General features: G+C 42.7%; 1 protein-coding gene across 5 annotated transcripts in view; it reads right to left on the bottom strand.

The window, feature by feature from the left end:
- Positions 1–6,100: 6,100 nt before the first annotated feature.
- PPARGC1A (PPARG coactivator 1 alpha) overlaps positions 6,101–23,371 on the bottom strand; it is a 1,315,783-nt gene continuing 1,298,512 nt past the window's right edge. For all 5 annotated transcript variants that reach the window (XM_083161395.1, XM_083161397.1, XM_083161399.1 and 2 more), the window contains 6 exons: positions 21,477–22,383; positions 17,242–17,337; positions 17,017–17,137; positions 14,644–14,765; positions 14,033–14,184; positions 6,101–11,872 (listed from right to left, as the gene is read on the bottom strand). In XM_083161395.1, the coding sequence (XP_083017521.1) occupies positions 11,769–11,872; positions 14,033–14,184; positions 14,644–14,765; positions 17,017–17,137; positions 17,242–17,337; positions 21,477–22,383 (1,502 nt within the window). In that variant the 3' untranslated portion in view covers positions 6,101–11,768. The remainder of the gene's footprint in view (positions 11,873–14,032; positions 14,185–14,643; positions 14,766–17,016; positions 17,138–17,241; positions 17,338–21,476; positions 22,384–23,371) is intronic.

The following is a 23,371-nucleotide window of genomic DNA, read 5'->3' as shown; positions in this document are numbered from 1 at the left end:
CCGAAGCCCATGCGTTTCATTACCTGCCATAGATAAGGCCACTCAACAGAGTCGAAGGCCTTATTTGCGTCAAATGAAACAATAGCTGAGTACGTTTCCTCAGTATGGGTGGCCTGAATATGTGTATATAACCGTCTTAAATTTATGCTAGTGGACATACCCGGCATGAAGCCAGTTTGATCCGGGTGAATAATGGACAGTATTACACTATTTAGCCGAATAGCCAGAACCTTCGCCAGAATCTTTACATCTGTGGTAATCAGGGAGATAGGTCTGTATGAGTCGGGGTGTTCAGGGTCTTTCCCGGGTTTGGGTATGACCACTATAACAGCCTCGGACATAGAGTCCGGTAGCACATTACAGTCGAAAAGATCGTTAAATAGCTTCAAAAGCTTAGGGGCAAACGAGTCCAGGTGCGTCCTGTACAGCTCCACTGGGACCCCATCTACCCCCGGGGCCTTACCCCCGGGGAATGACCGGATCGCAGTCTCTATCTCAGTAATTGTGATAGGCGCCTCGAGGGAAGATTTAGCCTCCTCAGACAGTGTGGGTAAGTCAATACGGTCTAGGTATTCAGTGAGTTCCTCCTGCGGGCATATTAGGCGTGAACGGTACAGCTCCCTATAAAAGTCTAGAAATACATCCGCTATTTCCTTGGGGGATGTCCTCAGTACCCCGTCAGAGTCAAATATTTGGGCCACAGAGTTTGCATGGCGGTCCAGGTGTACCAGGTGAGCCAGGAGGCTGCCTGTTTTGTCAGCATTCATGTACAGTTTGTGGGATTTAAATAGCAGACTACGAGCATTGCGCTCCTCCAAACGGGAGACCCAGGTATTTTGTGCTAGCTCCCATTTTATCCTGGACTCCTCCGATCCCTCCTCCAAGTGAGTAATCTCTGTGCTCCGACATTCATCCTCCAATTCAATACCCTTTGCTTTGTGTGTACGTTTAATAGTGGCAATTTTAGATATGAGGGTGCCCCGCAGGTAAGCCTTGAATGCCTCCCACACTATCGGGGCAGGGGCTGTGCCTGTGTTTATGTCAAAGTACCCGTCCCACAAGGACTGGAGGTCCGAGGATTCTCCAAGTTGCAGTAACCAGGAGGGGTGTAGCTTCCAAAAGGACTGTCCCCTCTGGCATTCCACCTCCACCGTCAACAACAGGGGAGAGTGGTCTGATACGCCCCTCGCTTTATAGCAGATGTTTTGGAGTCTGGGCAGTACTGAGGGAGTGACGAGGGCCAGATCAATACGCGAAAAGGAGTGGTGAGTCTTAGAAAAGCAGGAGTACTGAGTTACCGCAGGGTGCTTTAGTCGCCATGCATCCCTGTAGCCAATTGACTCTACGTATTTAGCAAAGCCTGTGGGGCGGTCTTCGGTAGGGACGGAGTCAGGGGGCCACCATCTGTCTAGCCGTTGATTCATTAGTTTATTAAAATCCCCAAGACATATGACTGGTGTGTCAGGGGATTGGGCCACATAGGCAGCCGCTTGTTTTAGAACATCATAGTTAAATAGGGGTGGGACGTAGACCGCGAGAATAAAAAAGGGCTGGGAGTATAGTTTACATTGGAGAAAGACGTACCTGCCCAGTGGGTCAGTCTTCACATCTAGCAGCATAAATTGTACAGATTTGTTTATTAGTACTGAGACCCCTCTAGAGTGAGTAGAATGTGAGCTATGGTATGCCCATCCTACCCAAGGCCTGCGTAGTGACATTAGTTTATTTCCCTCAAGATGGGTCTCAATCAGGCAGGTGATGTCCGATCCATACTTAACCATTTTGAGAACTAGAGAGCGTTTAATTCTATCATTTAACCCCCGGACATTCCAGGCTAGAATATTAAGTTGCGTCATATTGGAGTATATGGTGTGGGCTGCACGGAGTTGTAGTAGTAGCACCGCCACCATGTGGGCCTGAGTGAACCACAGCTAACACCTGAATGAACCTCGCACCCCCCAATTGTATGCATAATGATTCAAAATATTTAGCATGACTAGTAGAAAGAAAGGAAGAAAAAGAGCAAGAAAACATAGAAAAAACAACAATCCCAACAAAATACACCCCCTCCCTGTATACCTCCCCCAACCTAGGCATACTTGTATCCCTAAACCTAATACCTGAAAAAGAAAACTACCAATCTAAGGGAGCAGTCAGTTAATAGCTACCAATGCAAGCTCCGGGGCCCCCTGGCCGTATATTGCCTACACTTGCCTATAACAACATTTGAGCAGAAAAACAAAAAAGCACGGTATTTATCAAAATGCCCCCCCCCACCCCCCCCCACCCCCCTTCCCCGCATATGGCATAATACGTCAAATCAATTGTAATACAGCTCTAATCATATTCACGGTAATCAGCAACATCAGCTCCACTCGGATGGCCTGTGATCTCCTGAAGGGGTCATATGAAGTGAAAGGAAGTGTCTAAGTAAGTGAGGATCAAGTCCTGCTTCTGGCTGCTGCAAAGTATCAGGCCAGGGCCAGCTGGCGGGCACCAGGTGCAAATCTATCAAGCCATGCTGCCACCTCACGAGGGCTGTTGAAGAATTTAGTCTCTCCCTCCGCCACCACCCGCAGCCGGGCCGGGAACAGCATGGAGTATGAAAGGTCCAGTTCGCGCAGTCTGCGCTTCACGGGGACAAAGGAGGCCCTCTCCTTCTGCACCTCGATGGCAAAGTCAGGAAATGTGGAAATGGTGGCACCATTTCTAATCATAGGGCCTTTGGTGCGGTTCAGGCGCAGGATCGTGTCACGGTCCTTATAATGTAGGAGTTTAGCTATAAGGGTTCTGGGTGGAGCACCCGGAGGGAGTGGACGGGTGGGGATTCTGTGTGCCCTCTCGACAGCAAATTGGGAGGTGAAGGATTCTCTGCCAAATGTCTCGATAAGCCAGGCCTCCAGGAATGCCTCTGGCGTCGTGCCCTCCTCCTTTTCCGGCAGGCCTACGAAGCGGACATTGTTTCTCCTCAAACGGCCCTCCATATCCATTAATTTATTTTGAATGCTTGTGACCTGTTGTGTCAATGTAGATACTGTGGTTTTCATAGGGTCAATTGCGTCTTCAACTGTTGAGACCCGGGTCTCCACCTCCCCCACCCGCTCCCTGATGCGCTGCACATCCTGCCTGAGGAGGGATAGGTCGCACTGTACCTTCTCCATTTTATCAGATAGACGTTTCTCAGTGCCAGCAATGGCCTCCAGGATTTGTTGGAGAGAGGGGGGTGCAGGTGAAGCATCATCAGGGGGGGCTTCAGAGTCAGCTGGGTTGCCAGAGTTCTGCCCGGAGTCCCCCGGGGGTGCCTGCGGGCCCTGCGCCTCTTGTCCTCTTGCAAATTTGGCCAGCTTTGCTGCAGAGGTACTATGATTCTGTTTCACCATGATTGACTGATGTCAGGCTGGTGAGCCCCCTCTCCAGCTGAGGCTGCTTCTGTTGGTGCAGATTAGTACTTGCACAGTGAGTGGGGTGTGAGGAGTTATATGCTTCACTCACCAGGGAATGCAGTGCAGGGCAATGGGAGGCCTGTGGTGGTGTGCCCAGGGCAGTTCAGCAGGGGTAAGATATGAAGCTCCACTCAGGGGTTACTACACGCTTGTGTCCCTGTGTGCTTGTGTGTGCACTGCTGATCATAAAATGGCGCCCGCAGCACAGGGCTCAGCCAACTTTGAGATGGTGGAAGCAGGCTGTTTCCCCCGCAGGAGACACCGTTTCAGGTGGGGAGCGTCTGCTGGTATGTGTTGCCCCCAACAGGGCATATATTACAGGGCAATAGCAGGTTATGGCAGCGTTCTCTGGGCAGGTGCAGCGAGCTGGGGGTGCGGAGTCTCGCTGGAGGGGTTACTGCAGGCTGTGTGCTGTAGGCGCTGCTGCGTCCAAAATGGCGCCCGCAGTACGAGACTCACCAGGCTCCGGGCAGGCAGACAGACCCAGGATGTCCTTCTCGTTGTGGGCGCCGCTGTCCGGTGGATGCTGCCGGCGGGCGGGTGTTCCAGGGGGATCTCCCCCGCGACGCCGCCTTAGCAGCAGGCGCACGGGCAGACGAGGACTGTATGGCGGGGAGAGGTAGGCCGCAGTCCTCGCTTCGGTCCGGCGGGCTGATAACGGCGCCGGGACCAGATCTTTCAGGCGGGCGGCTCGTGTGGGGTGGGGTGAGGTCACCGGGCAGCCGCTGGCGGTGGTGTCGGGTGGAATATTAGGCGCAGGATAGGTAAACGGATGGGCAGCCAGGGAGCTCCGTCCTGACACGTCTTACCCGCTCGCCGCCGTAGCCACGCGCCCCCTTTTGGCCCATTTTGTATGTCTCCACAGAGCTTGTATTCAGTCTGGAGAGCCACCTAACATCAGCAGCTGATGAACATGGAGAACCTGAGCACTGAGGCTTGCTGTAAAGTCCATCACTTCATTCTGAAGACCGACCACCCATTGGACTTCAAATCTTAGGAGAACCAGCTATCACTAGCAAAGGGACCATGGCAACCCATTGTCTGTGACAGCAAGGTTCTCTGGAAAGTCGCAGTATTACTATATATAGACATGAGTTAATTGCGGTGAACGTGGCATTACAGTTAAGTATTAAGGAGAATAGTTGTGCTTCTTTAATTATAAGCATGGTTCTCTTGAGATATTTCCGATAAACTTTGCTCCATCAATAAGGCCTGATTCAGAGGAAGGCACAGCAGCAGTCACGTATGTAAATTTATGCAAAAGCCACAACAATGTACCCTCGTGTGCATCCGTGTGAATGGGCATGACCTGAGATGTCTAGTTTGAGCATCTGTAGATGCTGTAATACCACCTGGTGTGTCATTAGAATCCAACATCAGTCGCACCATCGAAACTTGCCCCTGCCTTGTTAAGTTGTATGCCTAAAAGTAGCGTATTATTTTAACCTACAGTATTTGTGATCTGACTTTGGGTAACAAAATGTCTGATATGCTGTGTCTTGTGTATGTCCTGGCTGCAGGGCTAAAGAAAGGACACTTTATGGGCTTCCTTGTGTCAAGAAATGGGATAACAATCTTGTACAATTCATAAATAATTTTGTGTCTAAGATATATGCTTAAGTTCCAAATAACTAGGTCTTTTAAGGCCAGTTCAAGAAATATAAATCTTGAAGAGGTTATGTTACCTCGAAAAAAAAAAAATTGTGCCCATCCTGGCAGTCCTAACCTATCTTTTGAGACACAGTTACTGTACTTAAGAGTGAGTGATAGATTCATTAACATCTAGCAATTAAGGTGGCCATACACTTCTGCGATTATGGCCCTTTTCTCAAGATTCTGAGCACCGGGCTTATAAATCAGATGAAAAGTGTCACCTACGATTCCGATCCGTGGTCCCGTACACATTGGATCCTGCCGACTGGGAACCTGACAGAGAGCTCAAGGGAGGTCGTATGCGACTTTTGCCTTTGGAGAAGTGTATGGGGGGCCTTAAGAGAGTTAAAACCAAAGGTGGGGCCCTTAGAGCATTTGGGACATAAAGAGAAACTTGGAGAAAGTGTCAATTACTATCAGGAGAATCTTGACTTTTTTTTACTGTATGTGGCTCACTCCTCTTACTGCAGAGTACTAACATCATGCAATTGTTTTTTTCATTTTCATTTGATTATTTCCTTGAAACCAATGCAATATAATGGGTGAAATTACGGGCAATTATTTACACTTCAAATTCAAACTGGTTTTGCAGTGTAAATGATTGCCACTTTAAAAAAAAAACCTGGAGATTTCTTACAAAATCTCTCACTTTCTAAATTTCTCATCCTATTAAATCCCCCCCCCCCCCCCCCATATGTTTGTCCATGGTTATAATATTCTTTTTCTGTACCAATTTTTGGAAATATTTTTTGGATGTAATACATTTTCATCTAGTGTATTCTCCATGTGTCTTGTTGAACCACATACCTACTGTATATGAAATTTCATGGCGACAGTGACCTTATCAGTGAGAGGTCAAAGTGCACAACCATGGGTGACCCATCTGTCCTAGATTGCGGAATCTGAGTGCGGGCTGGATTCATGACAAACAGTATATAATATAAATGTGTGTTTCTAACTTTACACAAAACAGCTACGACACGAAAAAAGCGAGAGGACAGATGTTCATTTGAAACATTTGTTTCCCTTTATTAGCTCAGTGAGGCCAATGTGTTCTGCACATTAAAAAAATAATCACAGGAATTTGAATACAATGAATAAAACCACAGTACATGTAGAATTGGCAGGTGGAACCTCAACCCCGGGAAAGGAGGGGGGGTCTAACTAAAAGCTTTGTTTGCCTGTTAAGCACAATTGTTACCATCATTAGTACATTTTCACCTACAAATCTTACAGTAGCGCAATCCGCTCAGTTGTTCGTAGTATTGATGTCTGTCACACACGTACAGATCCAGAGTTATCACATTATCGTATATGGCTATTCTAGGTCATTAATTGATTAGGTGTGCAACGACAACGATTGGAGTTTTTATTACAGATATCAAAAAGGACATATAATCATTAACTAAATCTAAAGGGATGAAGTGCTTATATTTTTCAACTGACCCAACCTTTCTCCCTCCGATTGCACAATTGTTCCAGCCTGTGCAACTGTCTTTGGCAAAAAAAAAAAGTTTTGCACAATCTTAGAGGCTACTTTCATGTAAAGTTCGAAACCTAACATTGAGCAGTAAGTTATTTAAAGACCATTTTACATTTACTTTTGTCACAATGGGCAGAGCTGCAATATTTATCATTACTGTAAGCAGAAGCAGCGTTACTACACGTCAAATCTAGCGGTGTTGTACAACTTTTTTTTTCATGTTGATTACGTCCACGGTATATCACTGGTTTGGTGCCTAAAGTATATGAACTTTTTAGTGCATGGTCATCATGAGAAGTACAAATTTAAAATACCTAGTAGCCAATCGCCTATGATCCCAAAATGTTTTGAAATGCCCCAAAACATACATACATCTTTTCTGTATATACTTGAACACAGAGGAACGTGTGATTGTAGGAGAGAGCAACAGTCAGGTCTGCCAAAATAAAAATCAACAATAAGATTTTATCTGCTTATAAAGAAACAAAATCGTACACACGCTTTCAATTCATTTCAGCAATACAGGGCAAAATAGAATGTATTAAAACATCTGATTACATAAATTTAAAGGCAAAATAGGCAATGCATTTGATCTTTAAACACATAATATGATATATTAAACATTGATTTCTTAAAAATAATTTATTGCTTTTTTTTAATATATACTTTTATTTTATTATTTTTGTACAACAGAAAATTGAGAAAAAAAAATCTGTAAACTTTAGTTTGGCGATCACATAATTAAACAAGATAAAATACCTGCATTTTTCTGTAACCTACATAAATACAACCATTACACGGATTAAAGCTGTTAAGAGTGTAACAGGGAACCCGTGAAAATAAAACATATGGTTTTAGGGGTTTTTTTTTATTTATTTTTTCGTTTATTGCTATCTATCTACTTCAAAATAAGAAGTAATAAAAACAAAACAAACAACAACAAAAAAAGAAAAAGAAGCTTCCGGTAATTTATGTACGGTGGAATTTTTGAGAACAAAATATGCTGGTGATAAATGATGAATGCAGCCATTGTCAGGCTGCATTGCCGTGTAGTGATAGTTTTCTCTTATGAGGACAAATATACAATGTTCTAATTAAACAACAATGGGGGTCATTTATAACAAACAGTAGGGGCACATTGTTCTGTGGGATGCACCAGAATTTGTATTGTTTTTGTTTCCTCCAAAATCAGCGCATTTGCCAATCTTGTGGTTTCGGCCTGGTTTACTACTTGCCATTGTCATTGATGTCCTCTTAGGTATGGTATAAATCATTGACAGTCAAGATTCCGACGGTCATTTTCCCAACATCAGAATCCCGACTGTCAGGAGCAGGACAGGGGGACAAATGCATTCCAGCTCCATGCGGGCTTACTGCGCTCACCGCGCTGTGGGCTCAGTGACGAGCTGCGATTGCCACCTATTCTACTCTCCCTCCCGTTTTTAGTTGGGATTCTGATTGTCAGCCCCCGACAGTCGGGATTCAGATTCAGAGAAAAGACTCGGTGAGTCATCCTGAACCCTACTATAATAAGAGTGATAGGAATGCCACAAAATAAACTTGGCTTAGTGGTCTGCATGGCCTGAAGTTGTAGTGAGCTTGCTCTCACTGAAGTGAGTAGACCTCACACCACTCCAGTTCTGCCTCTTCGGTCGTAAGGGATCATGTGCCCAAATTGATTACGTCTCTTAATATCCATCCGTGCGTGAGCACACTCTTGGAGCATACGCGGGGTGAGTTCATTCTAGAAGCGCTACGTTGTAAGCATACATTCAACCCTGCATCAGAGATGCAGCGAAAAAACAGCATTAAATCCGCCCCCTTCATTAAGACGACGTTTTCTAGATATGTCTATGTATGATATTATGGAGACGAGAAGACTTCATTTTATTTGAAATATAATATTTGTGTCGTTCAGTGGTTCCCAAATTGGGTGACACAGATTGGTGGTACAGGACAAATTAGAATTATTTATGGTCAAAGTGATAGGCAAAATCAGTAATAGTAGAAGCCAGACTAAAATAAAAAGGACAATCAGAAGCCCAACCCTAGCCATCACCCCATAAGTGAGCCTAAGAATGACAGGTAAGCCCCATTTGCCTAATTTAATATTTCACTTCTGAATTCCTCAATAAGAAACTTTTGGCCAGAGATGCCGTGAACAAAACGCTGATTCTATATGGCGCAGTGATTCCAGAAATGAGCTATTACTATACTGTAGACAAGTCCTACGGAATGCAGAAGTCATTCTGCTGAAAGCGGCTAATAGCACGGCTGAGGTGGGAAGGGAAAACGATTTGGATTTGCCCCGTGGAAAAGGTTTGTGGCAGTAGGCAACTTGGAGACAACTAACAGGTTTATTAAAAGTCTCAACCATGGGTAGTGTAGTATAATAAAATGTAAGGACTTCACAGACTATTTGGCAACCAACCAATGTTTTGCCTTTGCTCATCATTACACATAGAGAAAAGCGATTCAGGTCACATCTCTTCCCATGGGAAGTTATGCGGGAGCTGTGTGACAAAATGGGACTTTTCATTAATTTGCAACAACTGACGAAGTGGTAGCCACCTTTATAAGTGGAAATGGCCTTAGCAGTCTGTTACAAAATGACCCCGAATGATGTCACAGTATGAATGAAATGTAATTGTAGAACAGACAGCAAAAGTCAACATGGGTTACACAATCTTTGGCACTCCAGTTCACGCTGCGTCACAGCCCCACTGACCGAGGGTGACAGCAGCAACTGGAGCATCAAAATCCAGCTGTGAATGGCTTTTCCTGATACCTTCTTACAATGGATCTAGTTACACTACAGAACAGAAGGATACTAGCAAAATCAGTTGTTTTGTGTACATTCACCAATTATTCCTAAAAAATTTCTTCTTTAAACCATTTATAGTAGTAGCAATAGTCTCCAAAATAGTTTACAAATTGTTTGCAAAAACTGTGACCGATTAACATCTGTGAAAAAATATTTGCATTGCTAAACACGCACCACACATGACGTTGAGTTCAGTCAGCTATGGGTTGGCGGATATATGGGAAAATGTTTCTGGTTTAGTAATTCCACTTGTGTTTTAATACATTGGATATGAGGCATAGGGGGTAACCCAATGGCTGGTCACCCACAATGCAGAAAGGCTGCATGTTAACAAACGAAAATGATCCAGTGTTCATATGGAAACCAAATCTTAGCTTAGCTTCCTTGTATAGTCTGCACCAAGACAATGTCGTGAAGAGTTAGTAGCACAGCAGTGTAGCTTAAGCCACACTAATGCATAGTCAACGCTATCTTGCAACAGGAAATGAAATTCACCTGCAGCATATGACAGTATTATGAGGGTGTTAGCATCCTTTTCAACTGGCCGTATCTTGTGTCATCGGCATATTACTATAACAAATACGACAGCATGAACTGATAAATAGGTCTTCAGTAAACAAAGGAATGAAATATCATTATCTCCAAAGGATGCGCAACAATATAAGGTTTGGCTTATGCCAAAAATTCCAACAGTGCCGACAATAAAAACAAAATAAATTACTGGCTTATTAAACAGTGTTTAGACAAAACAAAAACAAAAAAAAGACCCGACTACACACAGTGTACAGTGCTGGGTTACCCAGCAGCATTCTCAGGACAAAAGTACAATGGGTTATTGTGAAAAGACTCAAAATTATACATTCATTCTCAACATACAGCAAAATGAATATATATATATATATATATATATATATATATATAAAAATAAACAAAAACAACAATCACTGCGGACTTTGACAAGATACGGTAATTCTTGAACGGATTCAGTATGTATTACTGCAGATGAAGACACTTACACAGGAGGATGAAACGCGTTCTCCATGCGGTTGTGACCTTTCTAGGCCAATATAAACCCTTCTCAAAACACTTATATGGAAGCTCACTGAAAAAAAACAGGGATGAGTGTGCTTAAAGCAATAATTGTGCACCCAACCGACAAAAAATAAAATAAAAATAAAAACACGCACACACACACACACTGTAGTTTTTTTTGTTTGTTTTTACAATCAAATATATATAAGCATAAAGTCAGCTCCTAAATAGATTAGTATACAACAGGTCTTTCCCCTTATAGAGTTACATTTTGAATATTCTTGATTTTAAGAAAAAGGTTTTCCGTATTGAAAAGAAGGCTGCATTTACAGTGCATAGCAGTAACAAATAAAGGACATTGTCATACTCTATGTACACAAAATAAAAATAATCCATGAACTTGCTCTCCGGCAGAGACGTGGGCAAACGCGTAGGGTTGCACATCGCTCCGGCAGAAGAGAAGGTTACGTCTGTAAATACTTGACTAGTACATGTTACAATGCAGCAGTATAAACTACCTGGACACGGATTCAGGTAACTATACCCAGCTCTTGGCTATTATGTAACACCACATCCGCTCATCAGAAGATCATATATATATATATATATATATATATATATATATATATATATATATATATATATATATATATACAGTATATTCTGAACAAGCTGTGAAATTGACCATTTACAAGGCTTTAATGTTGACAAACAACATTGTAGACAACTGCATGGGTGTAAGAGTAAGAGACTACTGTAGCATAGAGAGACATAGGGTCACTAGAAAAAAAAATGCCATTTCCTTGATTTCTTCACCAGGTTCCCAATAAAAAAAAGTTACTAAGGCGTCATCTATATTGCAATGTTTTTTTGTTTTTGTGTTTTTTTTTTCATCGGGGAGATGATTGAAATCAGACAAAGTGAAGATTGCATTGTAGTTGAGCATCAGCAGCTTATAAATCCTCCTATAGTTTCATGGTAAATAGTGATATCTTGACGTTCCCGGGTTAATCAGTTTTGAAAGTGAGGAGCTTTCACAGTTGGCTGGCACTTCCACCGGCAATGGGTGCACGAGTGCCGCCTTTTTGTTCCAGTGGTACAACTGCTAGTGTGAAAGAGTGGAATCATCTGACACCCAAGGCTCTGCTCATTTGTCTAACAATCACATTGCCTCTTTAGTCTCCAGCAGCTGTGTTCATGTAAACCATTGAAAAACGGAGAGTGAAAAGTAGGAGAAATTCCTAGGTTTGACTTTCGAAAAGTCTCTTATTGGGGGGACGAGATGTCCATGAGGTATTCTCCATCGTTCCATTGGGCGTGGCGGTGACGCATGTTACCTGCGCAGGCTCCTTTGTGCCTCTTTAAGCAAACTGTCAAAATCCATGGAGTCATATTTGCTTTTGGTGGAAGCAGGATCGAAGTCATCTGAATTTGAATCTAGATCCCCAAAAAAAAAAAAAATTGAATATATAATTTCACAGTAGGCAGATATAACTAGGAGAGCAGCACAGTAATGTTTTTTGTTAATTAAAATTTTCCTTTAAATGTTCAGCTTTTACCCTGTGCCTAAATATAAAAGGGCGAGGAATTTGGATGGAAGGGAACCCAATGCATAATTTAAGGTCCTTTAGCTCACAATGCCTAGGTCAGGGGTGGCCAAACCGGTCCTTCCAACTGTGAATATTTTCCAAATCACCTAGCTCAGCTGTAGTCATTACTAACTGCCACATGACCCAAATCACCTAGCTGGTGCACAGCTGTAGTCATTACTAACTGTCACATGACCCAGATCACCTAGCTGGTGCACAGCTTTATTCATTACTAAAGGAGCCCATACACGGTCCGTTGTGTATGGCTTCGTTCTGTACTATGCGATGCGCGCTCCCGGGCATCACATAGTACGGTACAAAAAGTATGTGCTGCACATACTTTTTGTACTAGGTACACATCGGATTGGATCGCAGTGCATGCACGCTGCATGCACTAGGGATCCGATGTGTGCTAATTAAGTCCCAAACGGATCCGTTAAACGGACCGTGTATGGGCTGCTTTACTGTCACATTTTCAAACATGCTGCATTTATTCCTACTATAGATGACTAGCGTATGATTTGTCTCATTCAGAGCAGTAGAACACACCCCAGAGCCCTCTGAAGTGGGAAACTTATTTTTCGCTAACCCTGTACACCTAATAAAATGGGGCACATTCCTAGTAAAGTCACTGGCTAGCCAACAGTTCTAGGGCCAGGTGCATTAAGCTTCAAAAGAGATCAAATGGAGAGTGATAAACAACCAACCAATCAGCTCCTGTCTGACATTTTTCAAACACAGTCTGTTGCATGGCAGGTAGGAGCTGATTGGCTGGCTGTTTATCACTCGCCATTTTATCACTTTTGAAGCTTAGTGCATCTGGCCCCTAATCTTTATAATTGTGGGGTCAATGTATTACTAACCATCTGTGCACCTCTTTGATGACTGCATCACAAATATGGCTTCTTTATTATTCTTGGTAAAGAGACTGTTCCTATAAATGACACATTGAATGATCCCATCCCACTTGTACGTACTGTAGTTACTGTATGGACACCTTTCTTGCAGGTATGTCTTTCTGTTGAATACTATTCATTCAATGGGACTAACCAACATATGTGATTTTGATTCCAATAATCAAAGTAGTTATAAAGGTATCAAAATAATGATAAATTATAATACAAGTAAAAATAAGACTGAACCTCGATTAGAATGGACAATAAATAATAAAAACAAAACAAAAAATCTATATCTAACCAGACACACTATTCTATAAAAGACAAAACACAAAGTCAGTGAGTGCAATTCTCCACTGAGCAATTTCCTCTGCCGCATTAAAGATGAATTTAGGGGAAACCATTCTTAAAACACTTAAAGTGAAATTAAAAATAAATATGTATGGAACCACATAACTGCTGACTAGCATTATATGGTAGAACTCTAACATAGTTAAGTAAATAACAATATACCTGCAATGCCATTTCCCGCATCCCACCCCGGACATTGTTATTTTGTTTGAGTTGATTAAAGTGTATTAGCCGGAGCCCTGTTATTCAAACAGCTGTGTTTACTCTCCAGCTCTGTCTAAGCCCCTCTACGTTAGGAGGTATTAAATGAGGTAGACAAGAAGCTCGGCGCTGCATCTATCTACTGCAATCCACCGAGGGAAGAGAAAATAGATCTTGTACCGCAGCCATAGCTGAACTCCCACATATTAACTGTTTTTACGTACGAGTACGAGTAACATGATCGATGTTTTTGCACACACACTATACTAATAAGAGCGGCCATTTTATTTCGAAGCTACGTAATCATGTAAACAAAATATTCCACTAAGGTGCCGCTATTAGAGAATCGGCAAATCAATAAAGCTAGCTGACTTTAAATGAACTTCTGGGACACTGCCAGCCAGAGAACCAATCACAGGCTGCAATATATTGATTGCGACTTGTGATTGGTTCTTCAGCTCCGTTCGGAATCTTAAGAGGAACAAAGGATATTCTAAGCTCCAACTAGATGAAGGTTTATAAACCATATAACAGAAGTCACACATGTTGGGAGTCCGTACCTAAATCTGCATAGTTGGACTTGCAAAACTGCTTTCGTTCGCAAAAGCAAAGCTCAAAGTCGGGTTCACTTGACCTACGCAGGGTGTATCCATTCTCGAGAGCAGCAAATGCGTCACAGGTGTAGCGGTAGGTGATGAAACCGTAACAGTCTCTGCAAGAAGTAAAGAAAAGATCACATGACTGAGCACGGTGATTAAAAAAAAAATAGTCCATCCTGTTACTACACCTACACTTGTCACTATGGGGTTTCACATATTATCTCTCCAGCTTTCATTTATCAGTATGATTGGACTGTCACAAAGCTAAATGTGTTTTTTTTAGACAAGCGAGAAAGTCCATTAAACAAGAAGAAAGAAGAATAAAGTCTTCGGATTCCATGTGGCATGTCTTAATTTCTCCAGAGCAGTCTGTGGCTCTCCATCTGTTATGGAACCACAAGTCTCAGCACCTTTGGCTGATGGGGCAAGCTGGGAATTCTAGCTCCACGTCAAGTACAGCTCAATAATCGCTGGAGAACCACAAATTAGCTGGTTGTACTTCCATTTATATTCACACTTGTCACCTGTTCATGCAAAAATGACAAACACTACAAGGTGTGGCAAAATCTCACCCGTCATCACGCAGATTGACTGTACATTCTTCAATTTCACCAAAAACTTCAAACCTTGCTCGCAGTTCTGTACGACTTATGTTGGTTCTCATCTTACCAACATAAATAACTCTGTGCTCCTCCTGCAGGAAAAAGGAAATTGATTGAATATGTTTCACCAGCTTGAGAAATGACCCTACACATTTGGAAGACAGACGAACATCGGACGTTGCCCTACTTGTTTAAATCTTAGCAAATACCCACATTTTTGCATTTTTTCATCCTAAAACTTATGATGCTATGGGTCATTTGGGAGCAGCTCCTCCACGATGCCACAGCCCGATCCTTTACGGAATAGGGAGACGTGTCAAGCATTCTAATCTAAAGGATGAAGAATTGATTAGGGGCCTGTTTCAGACCAGCGCCCTAGGCAGTAGTAAGCGCCACTCGCCTCCCTGACAAACGCCAAGCCCGCTAAATGCCTTGACACATCTCCCCCAAAGATAGTTGCCATGAATATACTGTAGCTTTCAGGAGAGGAAGGGAAAGGATTCTAAAAATGATTTCCTATTTTAACACAAAGTCAACTACTGAAATGTTTAGGTCATTTTTAATGATAACATACAAGTATGGGTAGAGGAGTGAATATTGCTCCAGCTGTTGTTCAATCTATGGAAATATTCTAAATTTACCTTTGGCAGCTATTTGGTTGACTTTTGGTGAACGCACGAAGGGGTTAATGAACACAAAGCCGTGTGCAGGGCTAAACATATGGTGTATATTGGTACTGCAGTAAAACATGGCAACCCATCCCACTTTTTATTAAAATCCACTCTATTTGTCATCGCTCCTTGGCACACTAACGTACCAATAATTGTAATAATATTAACATGGGATGGGTTATCTGTGCACTAAGCAGATGGACGCAAAAAAATAATGGGACAATAAAGTAAATGAGCAGAGGTTTTTAGATCACTTTTTAAATAGGATAATGGAGAAAAAAAATGCTTAAGAGACTTCATTAAAATATGAATTTCTTATTATTAAAATAAGAACAGCAATGCATGGTTTACAGTAGGCGGTAATATGCCTTTATTTGGTGTTGCATTCTAGATGGCGTGACGCCGGGGTAGAGAGGCTCTCATACTATGATATGTATAATAACTTATCTCATTGTAACGTATTAGGCAATAATACCACACATCACACTCATTGATAAAATCCTTGCTATTTGCTCAGGCTGACAGGTTGTAACCTCAGTGCTACCTACAGAAGACGTATTCTGTAATAAACAGCAAGCCGGTGATTTATGTGTATTGACCCCAAATGAGTTATGAAGCTATCACTACAAAGCAACCTGTGGAAATCTATACCGTGCAGAGATGCTTTACAGCAGTGTCCTTCAGCACCTGCTCAGACACATGTCACCCTTGCTGGCCTTGATCCGGTGTTAGGTATGTGACCATAACAGCACACTGACTCTACCATTACTCAGACTGAGGGCCAGATGTATCAAGCTTCAAAAGTGATAAAATGGAGAGTGATCAACAACCAGCCAATCAGCTCCTATCTGTCATTTTTCAAACAAAGCCTGTGACATGGCAGGTACGAGCTGATTGGCTGGCTGTTGATCACTCTCCATTTTATCACTTTTTGAAGCATGGTACATATGCCCCTGAGTAGCAACACTGTTAAGTTGTATCAACCCTGCTGTATTATTTACTATAACTAGGCCTTGTCTATGTTATTTATAATTATTATTTATTATTACAAGTTATTATGGGTGCAGTGTGTCTCATTCCAGCGCTGTAGAAATCACCAGGAAAATGGTGTATTTCCAGGCATTTTGCGCAAGCGCAGTAGACTCTCGGACAGAGCTAGGGTCCCCTAATGACCGTAGTGCCCAAAAATCTACAGAGCTGCTGGCCAGAGAGGAGGAAGCCAAGATACCATCTGCATATAGGCCTCCTCCTCTTCTCTAGTAGCACCTCTGAGCTCGGCCTACTTTATTCAGTTGGGGGTTCTTGGCATGGCTTGCTATGGTCATAAATATTATGGAGGCCATTTATCAAAGCTTAGAGAGAGATACAGTGGAAAAAAAGGTGAATTAATATACAGTATTAGTGTTTATTCTAGCACCCGCCATCTTTGAAAACCCATGCAGTTCCTCTTCCCTGCCTGGGGTGTCACTGTCTGCTATAGTGCTTCTAGCACAGTGGGGTCTGTATATCAGCACTGATATGCAAACCAGACCTGTGCAAGAAACACCCCAGCAGACAGCGACACCCCAGGCAGGGAAGAGGAAGTGCATGGGTTTTCAAAGATGGCGGGTGCTAGAATGAACACTACGTATATACATGATATGATACATTTTGACTGACTTTATTTGCTTACAATTGCTTTTTGCCTTTGACGTTCCCTTTGTTTTGCTCGCTCCGATTCCCGTTTCTCGTACTCCTTGCGGTATTCCTCCCGCCTCAGCCGCTCGTGTTGGTATTCCTCATAACTGTCATATCTAGAAAGTGAAAGGGCACATTAAGCGATGGGGCCCATGCATAGCCTCAATAATTCCAGGTGACGTTCCAATTCACGTGCAACAGGTGACGCGGAGTCCTGTACCTGGGTCTGCGGCTGTATGGGGACCTTGATCGTGATCGTGTACATACTGGAGAACTGCTCTGTCTGCAGTGATCTGTCTCATAGCAGCAGCAAGACCTGAGAAGGAGGATAAGAAACACTGAGGACTGGCGCTCGCTGGCAAATTAATACAGATTCACTGTACTCTGCACAATCAGTGGTTCTAGAAGTTACGGAGAAATTACAGACTGCTGAACTGCAATAACACTGGGAAGTCAACAGAAAATCATGATGGCAACCGGTTCATGGGAAAGGCTGGTCACATTGAGCCGGCCGCTACTTGCGATGTGAATTCTCTAACCCTTTGCTTTTCAAATTTTTTTTTTTTGCAATTCAATCAGTCTGGTTTAAATGTTTAAATGAATTGTAATGTATTTTAATTTTTCAATTCAAAAATGGCCTACATTGAATGTTGAACAATGTTAATGTTCTTATTTTAAAGTGGCTCACCACTGGAATTGCTATTTGCGCTAGGGCTGTCGAGCCTGACTAGAAGTTGGACCTGAAAGGGTTAAACAAGCAGTAAAATTCTAATTGGCCTGAATTTGAAAAGGGGCCATACTGCAGATGATCAGATACCATACTATCAAAATTAACCCAATAATTCTAGCTATTGTTAAACAAGGCCTATTTTCTTCCTGCTTGCCTCCAAAGAGCGACATATTTATGTTATTTATCTTTTTTTTTTTCAACATTTTTTGCCCCAAACCATGTCGGAAAAAATACTGCAACATTATTAGCTGTAGAAAATGTAGAAAATGTACCCATAATTTACCATATTTACTGTGCATTTCTAGCACTCTGCACCTTGTAAAACACATGCAGTACCTCTATCCTGCCTGGAGTGTCACTCTCTGCTAGATCACCACAGCAGACAGCGACGCTCCAGAAAGGGTAGAGGAACTGCAGGGGTTTTGAAAGGGACACAATGCTAGAATTAACACTACATATTAATAATAATAATAAGTAATACTCCAGCTACGGTGGAACTACACATCTCAGCATGCCCAGCCACAGTTTTGCATGTCCTAAGAGCAAAGTGAGGCAATGCATGGAGAGCTCCATGTTGCCTACCCTTGACCCAGTACAAATGTAATGGTTATATACTGCCAGACCGTATTAATTAAAGGCTTTAATTAACTTTAACTCCCTTTATTTAGGAGAGTGGTTCTGTAAGTAAGGTAACAAGACCTCTCATGTGTGTAATGTTCTCTTTTCTCATTCTAATTTCCCACCAGGCCAGAGCAGGCAGCCCACTGCTTCACCTCACGGCCATTATACCGCGCCTCATATCAGTCACACTGTCCCAACATCAAGTGTAAGACGGCAGGGCTGGCAGGGACGTTGTAACATTGAGGTGCGCAGTGTGATCAGATTTCTGCGTCTGAACCAGCAGCTGAGATTCATTGTCAACATGTGGAGGTGTTCAGCGATATCATCACATGACGGAAACTGGTTTGGTGCTCTGTCACTGATAACAGCAGGAGAGATGTTCAAGATGAGCAGCCAGCTAAAAATGTCCAACACAAGTGACAATTTGTGCCACGTTGAAGATCTGATTCAGGAGGACAGATGCACTTGTGTGAGTGATATCGCTGACAAACGGAACATCTCAGTGGGTAGGGATCCTGGCTTCATTTGCTTCAAACTGATGTCTTGGGGTACAGCAATACCCCGTTCTCACTGCCGCAAAAACCCGGGTTTTTGCCAGGGCAAGCAGTCATTTCCCGTGTCCTGTCTCAGTGTGAAAGGGTCTTTGTGAAATTCCCGGGTGTTATGCCCCGGGAATTACACACAGGTTTTTTGCAGGGTTTGTCCTGGGTAATACACGGGTGTATGGCAGTGTGAACAGGCTAGACACAGGTTTTTCTCACAAAATGCAAAAAAGCAAGTTCACTGTATTGCTCAAAGCTGCTTTTTAAACAACCAATCAAAGCTGCTCTTAGATGCCACACACTTGATGGCAGGCAAACCAGGGGAAGCAGTGTGAACAGGGCAGACACGGGAATTTTCAAAGGTGCAGTATGAATGGGGTCTGTGGGGGGGGGGGGGTGTTTGGGCAGCTGATGTCACTGGATGTCAGCTGTCCCCTCTGTTCACGTAGCAGGGTGCCGCAAATCTGAGTCACCAGGGAGTGACTTCGATTTGCAAACATTAAAGAAATCATTCAATAGTCGGCGACCATCGAATGATTTCAGTCCCACATGCAAGCCTGCGATTGGATGTTTATGCAAAAACATCCATTCGCATGCCTGTGGGGACATCTGCCATCCAGCGGGGATGGGCATTCGTGCGGGCGGCGTTAAGTTGGCTCGCAAAGCGAGTCAACCAGAATGACCTCCTAAGGCCATGCTGCTAATTATACTGTACCATATGTATATGAACAAGTTGAGTAGATTTATGCAATGAGAGGTCTGGCTAGCTTCTTTACTGAACAACCCTTGTATTATTAAGGCTGAGTATGTCAACCCACATTTAGCTGCAGATATTTTGGAAACACTGCAGAGAGGAGAGCCGGAACAATGCAGATAACAGATCTAAGAACACACAGGTTACAAAGTTTATTTAGTTATTTTTGTGTCTATTTTTTTACTCAGCTTCAAAATAGAAAAGAACAAAGACAACGATAAAAAAAAAGCACAAAATGTGCACAGTTCATATAATATAAAGTATATTGGCAACTGTTGCAGAACGCTCTGGCCCATACCACAGAGGAATTTGAAGTCACAGTCAGATCAATATGGATGTTTCATTAATTAATGTCCGTTAATTCTGTGAAAGACGCGCTGGGTGTGTTCACTGACCTGCGGCGTGTATGTTACAGGGGAATGTGCATGACGTACATTTTGCTCCAGTGGACCATTATACAACCTAAGGCTGGCTGTCCTGATATCATTACATTTTAATCCAATGTATTCTTTGCTTTTCTGTGTATCAGGCAACGTGTGGACAAATTTGTTCTCAAAATGGACACAAAATGTGCCCTGCAGCAGGAGTGGCAGATGTAACATGTGCAGAGAGAGTTAGATTTGCTTTTTTTGTTTTTGTGCAGGGTAAATACTGGCTGCTTTATTTTTACACTGCAATTAAGATTTCAGTTTCAACACACCCCACCCAAATCTAACTCTCTCTGCACATGCTACATTTCCATCTGCAGTGCACATGGTTTTGCCTATTTTAAGAACTTGTCCAGCAATCAGGTCTGATTAGGCCCTTTAACAGAACTGATGGCTCCCAGAGAATGTAGTGTAGCTTCTGATTCCTACACCAGGATGCATTCTCTCCATTCTGCGGGCCACATTCCTGAACTGTCTAAACACTGCATGGGCCATTTATAAAAGTCAACTGACACTGTGTTTAGGGCAAAGCAGTTTAGACAAACAGGTTTATTTTATTACAAGAGTTAATTATTAAGGCTTAATAAATAGTGTTGTCTGCTACAGCACTGATAAAGAAAATTAGAGATTATGACAGACAGAATGCTCCCTCTCTATAATAAAGACTGGATAGACATGTTTGCCAAAATAGTTTAATGCTAATTCTAATGAAAAGTAACCTATATTAACATAATCAATGTATGCAATATTCAATATGCCATATTACATATAAAAAGAACCCCCTATGGAGACCATCTAAACCAGGCATTCCCAACCACGGTCCTCAAGGCACACCAACAGTGCAGGTTTTACTGATACCCAGGCTTCAGCACAGATGGTTTAATCAGAATCACTCAGATACTAATTAAGTCACATGTGCTCAAGCCTGGATATCTACAAAACCGGCACTGTTGGTGTGCCTTGAGGACCGTGGTTGGGAATGCCTGATCTAAACATTTAAAGATAGCCACATCCCCTAAAAGATGGGCTGTTCATTTTGAGGTCTATTGCTATAAAACTGTTAAAGCGTTGAACAGATTGGACTGTCCACTAAACTGGTCTTATTCATGCACAAGCGGCCACAAAATGATATCACAAAGTGACCCAAACTTTATGGCTGGCCAATGACCCCAAACATCAACTAGGATGATCGGCCACTGTGCCAGATCAAAAAGTACTTTTTGATCTGGCACAGTTACATTATTTTGGTGGCTACTCTTGACTGGATAGTTCGGTCAATCGTACCTAATGGTTATATAACCAAATTCAGAAGATGAAAGTATTGCCTGGAATATTGTCCAGGAATAATAACTTCTATATGAAACCATCAATTTCACTTACCCTGATGAAGATCTGCTGGATGGAGATCTGGACCTTGAACGTGAATATGGTGACCGGGAAGATGATCGGTGCTGAGTAAAAGATCTAGACCTGGATCGACAACATATCCTTTGAGACCGCTGTGAAAGTAAGGATGATGGTGGGGACACGGAATATCTGCTTGGAGAATTGAAGGTAGAGCATGAAGGGGAGACATCAAATAACGAATAGGATTGTATTCCATCCCAGGTATAGCACAGTTTATCATTCTCATCCTCGCTGTCATCAAGCAAACTATCCATAGCCAGTCCAGAAGTTAAAAACATAGGTAGTCTAGAGAACTGATCATCACTGTAATCGTTGTTTTCCAGGTCCCCGTTTTTGTTCTTATCATCATAAACCACTTGCGTCGGGTTACCAAAGTGTTTATTGAGTTCCGCACGGATTTCCTGGTCTTGCAGTGGCTTTCGGCTGCTGTTTTGAGAACTTGGCATGGATACCTCCAAACTGTTTTTTGGATTCTGCACTTTATCACTTGAGGAACAAACTTGCAATTTCTTCCCAGGCAAAGAATCCTTACATTCAAGTTGTCTAGTGGCCTGTAATTCTTGTGATAAGCTGATATGTATTTCTGATTTTGAATTCATAAATTGACAGTAGTCATGGTCTCCAAAAAGTCGTAAACTAGGTCGTTTACCTTTTTTCTCCTCTTGCCCAATGACCACTGAGGTCTTTCTAAGCTGTGCGTACAGTTCAGATTGTTCTGGACCTTTTTTTGAGTTAATAACTTGGAGACTGGAAGACTCAATGTAGCGAGATTTCTTAGCAGGTGGCACAGCGGACCTGCAAGAAGCCTTAGGCTTGGGAGAAGTTCTGAATGGGCTATCTTGGTTGGCTTTGTGAGGTGGGGTTGTTGGTGGAGTTAGTCCTAGAAGCAAAAGGAAAAGTCAAGTTCATTAGTGATGTGCAATAAATCCAGTGGTGATTGGTGAATACAATTGACATCAGTTATGGAAACAGTATGTGTTGCTTGGAGAAAAAAAGTCAATAGATTCATTAGAAATACACAAAGCTCTATTCTCTTTCCAGAGAAGTGGCTCAAACAAGGTTTACAAATAAGAATCTCGATCTTGGTGACTGGTTCCAGTTAATAAAGTTAAAGTGTCAATAGGTCTACCCCAAAAGGTCAACATTCAATAGATCGACAGGGTCAACATGTAACAGGTCGACATGCAATAGGTCAACAGGGTCAAAATGTTAAAAGGGTCAAGGTCAAAATGTTGACATGAGTTTTTCATGGTTTTTTTAACTGCCTTGTTCTTGGTTCATCATCCATGTCGGTATAGAGGGAGAAGCATAGCGAGTGAAGTGAGCCATGCGAGGGTACGCATTACACTAATTGGGAGTCCATGTCGAAGACACCCCCCATGTCGACATTTTGACCATGTCGACCTCTAACATGTAAAAAATTTTCACCCTATCAATCTATTGCATGTAGATCTTTTGGGGTAGACCTATTGACTGTCTATTTCGACACTGTCTTATCTAATAATCCACACCCTCAAAGACATAGTCTGAAAGATCTATTAAACCCAATGCTTTCCAGAAAGGTCATCTTTTTTTGTTGCAATGCAGTTACCAACTCTCAGACTAAAGCTGGGCATACATTACTGCGATGTATGGCAGCAATGTATGGCCAACCAATCCCCGCGAGCTGCCCGGACGGCAGGATCGCATGCGGTCCTTTCACACGTGATGTATCGCATACAACCCTTGTTCCCTGCCGACGGGAGGGGGGGGATTGGGTCTGAGTCAAATGGTCCAACTTCCGAGATAGGTCCGATGGAAAGGGTGAAATCAGCCCAAAACACTGCAGTGTATGGGGACCTTTACTTTATAGCAATTATAGATGGACA

This window comes from Crinia signifera, chromosome 1 (assembly GCF_055691185.1).
Source record: "Crinia signifera chromosome 1, ASM5569118v1, whole genome shotgun sequence".
Taxonomy (NCBI): Eukaryota; Metazoa; Chordata; class Amphibia; order Anura; family Myobatrachidae; genus Crinia; species Crinia signifera.
The sequence above is the reverse complement of the archived record's forward strand: the minus strand, read 5'-3'. Positions and strand labels throughout refer to the sequence as shown.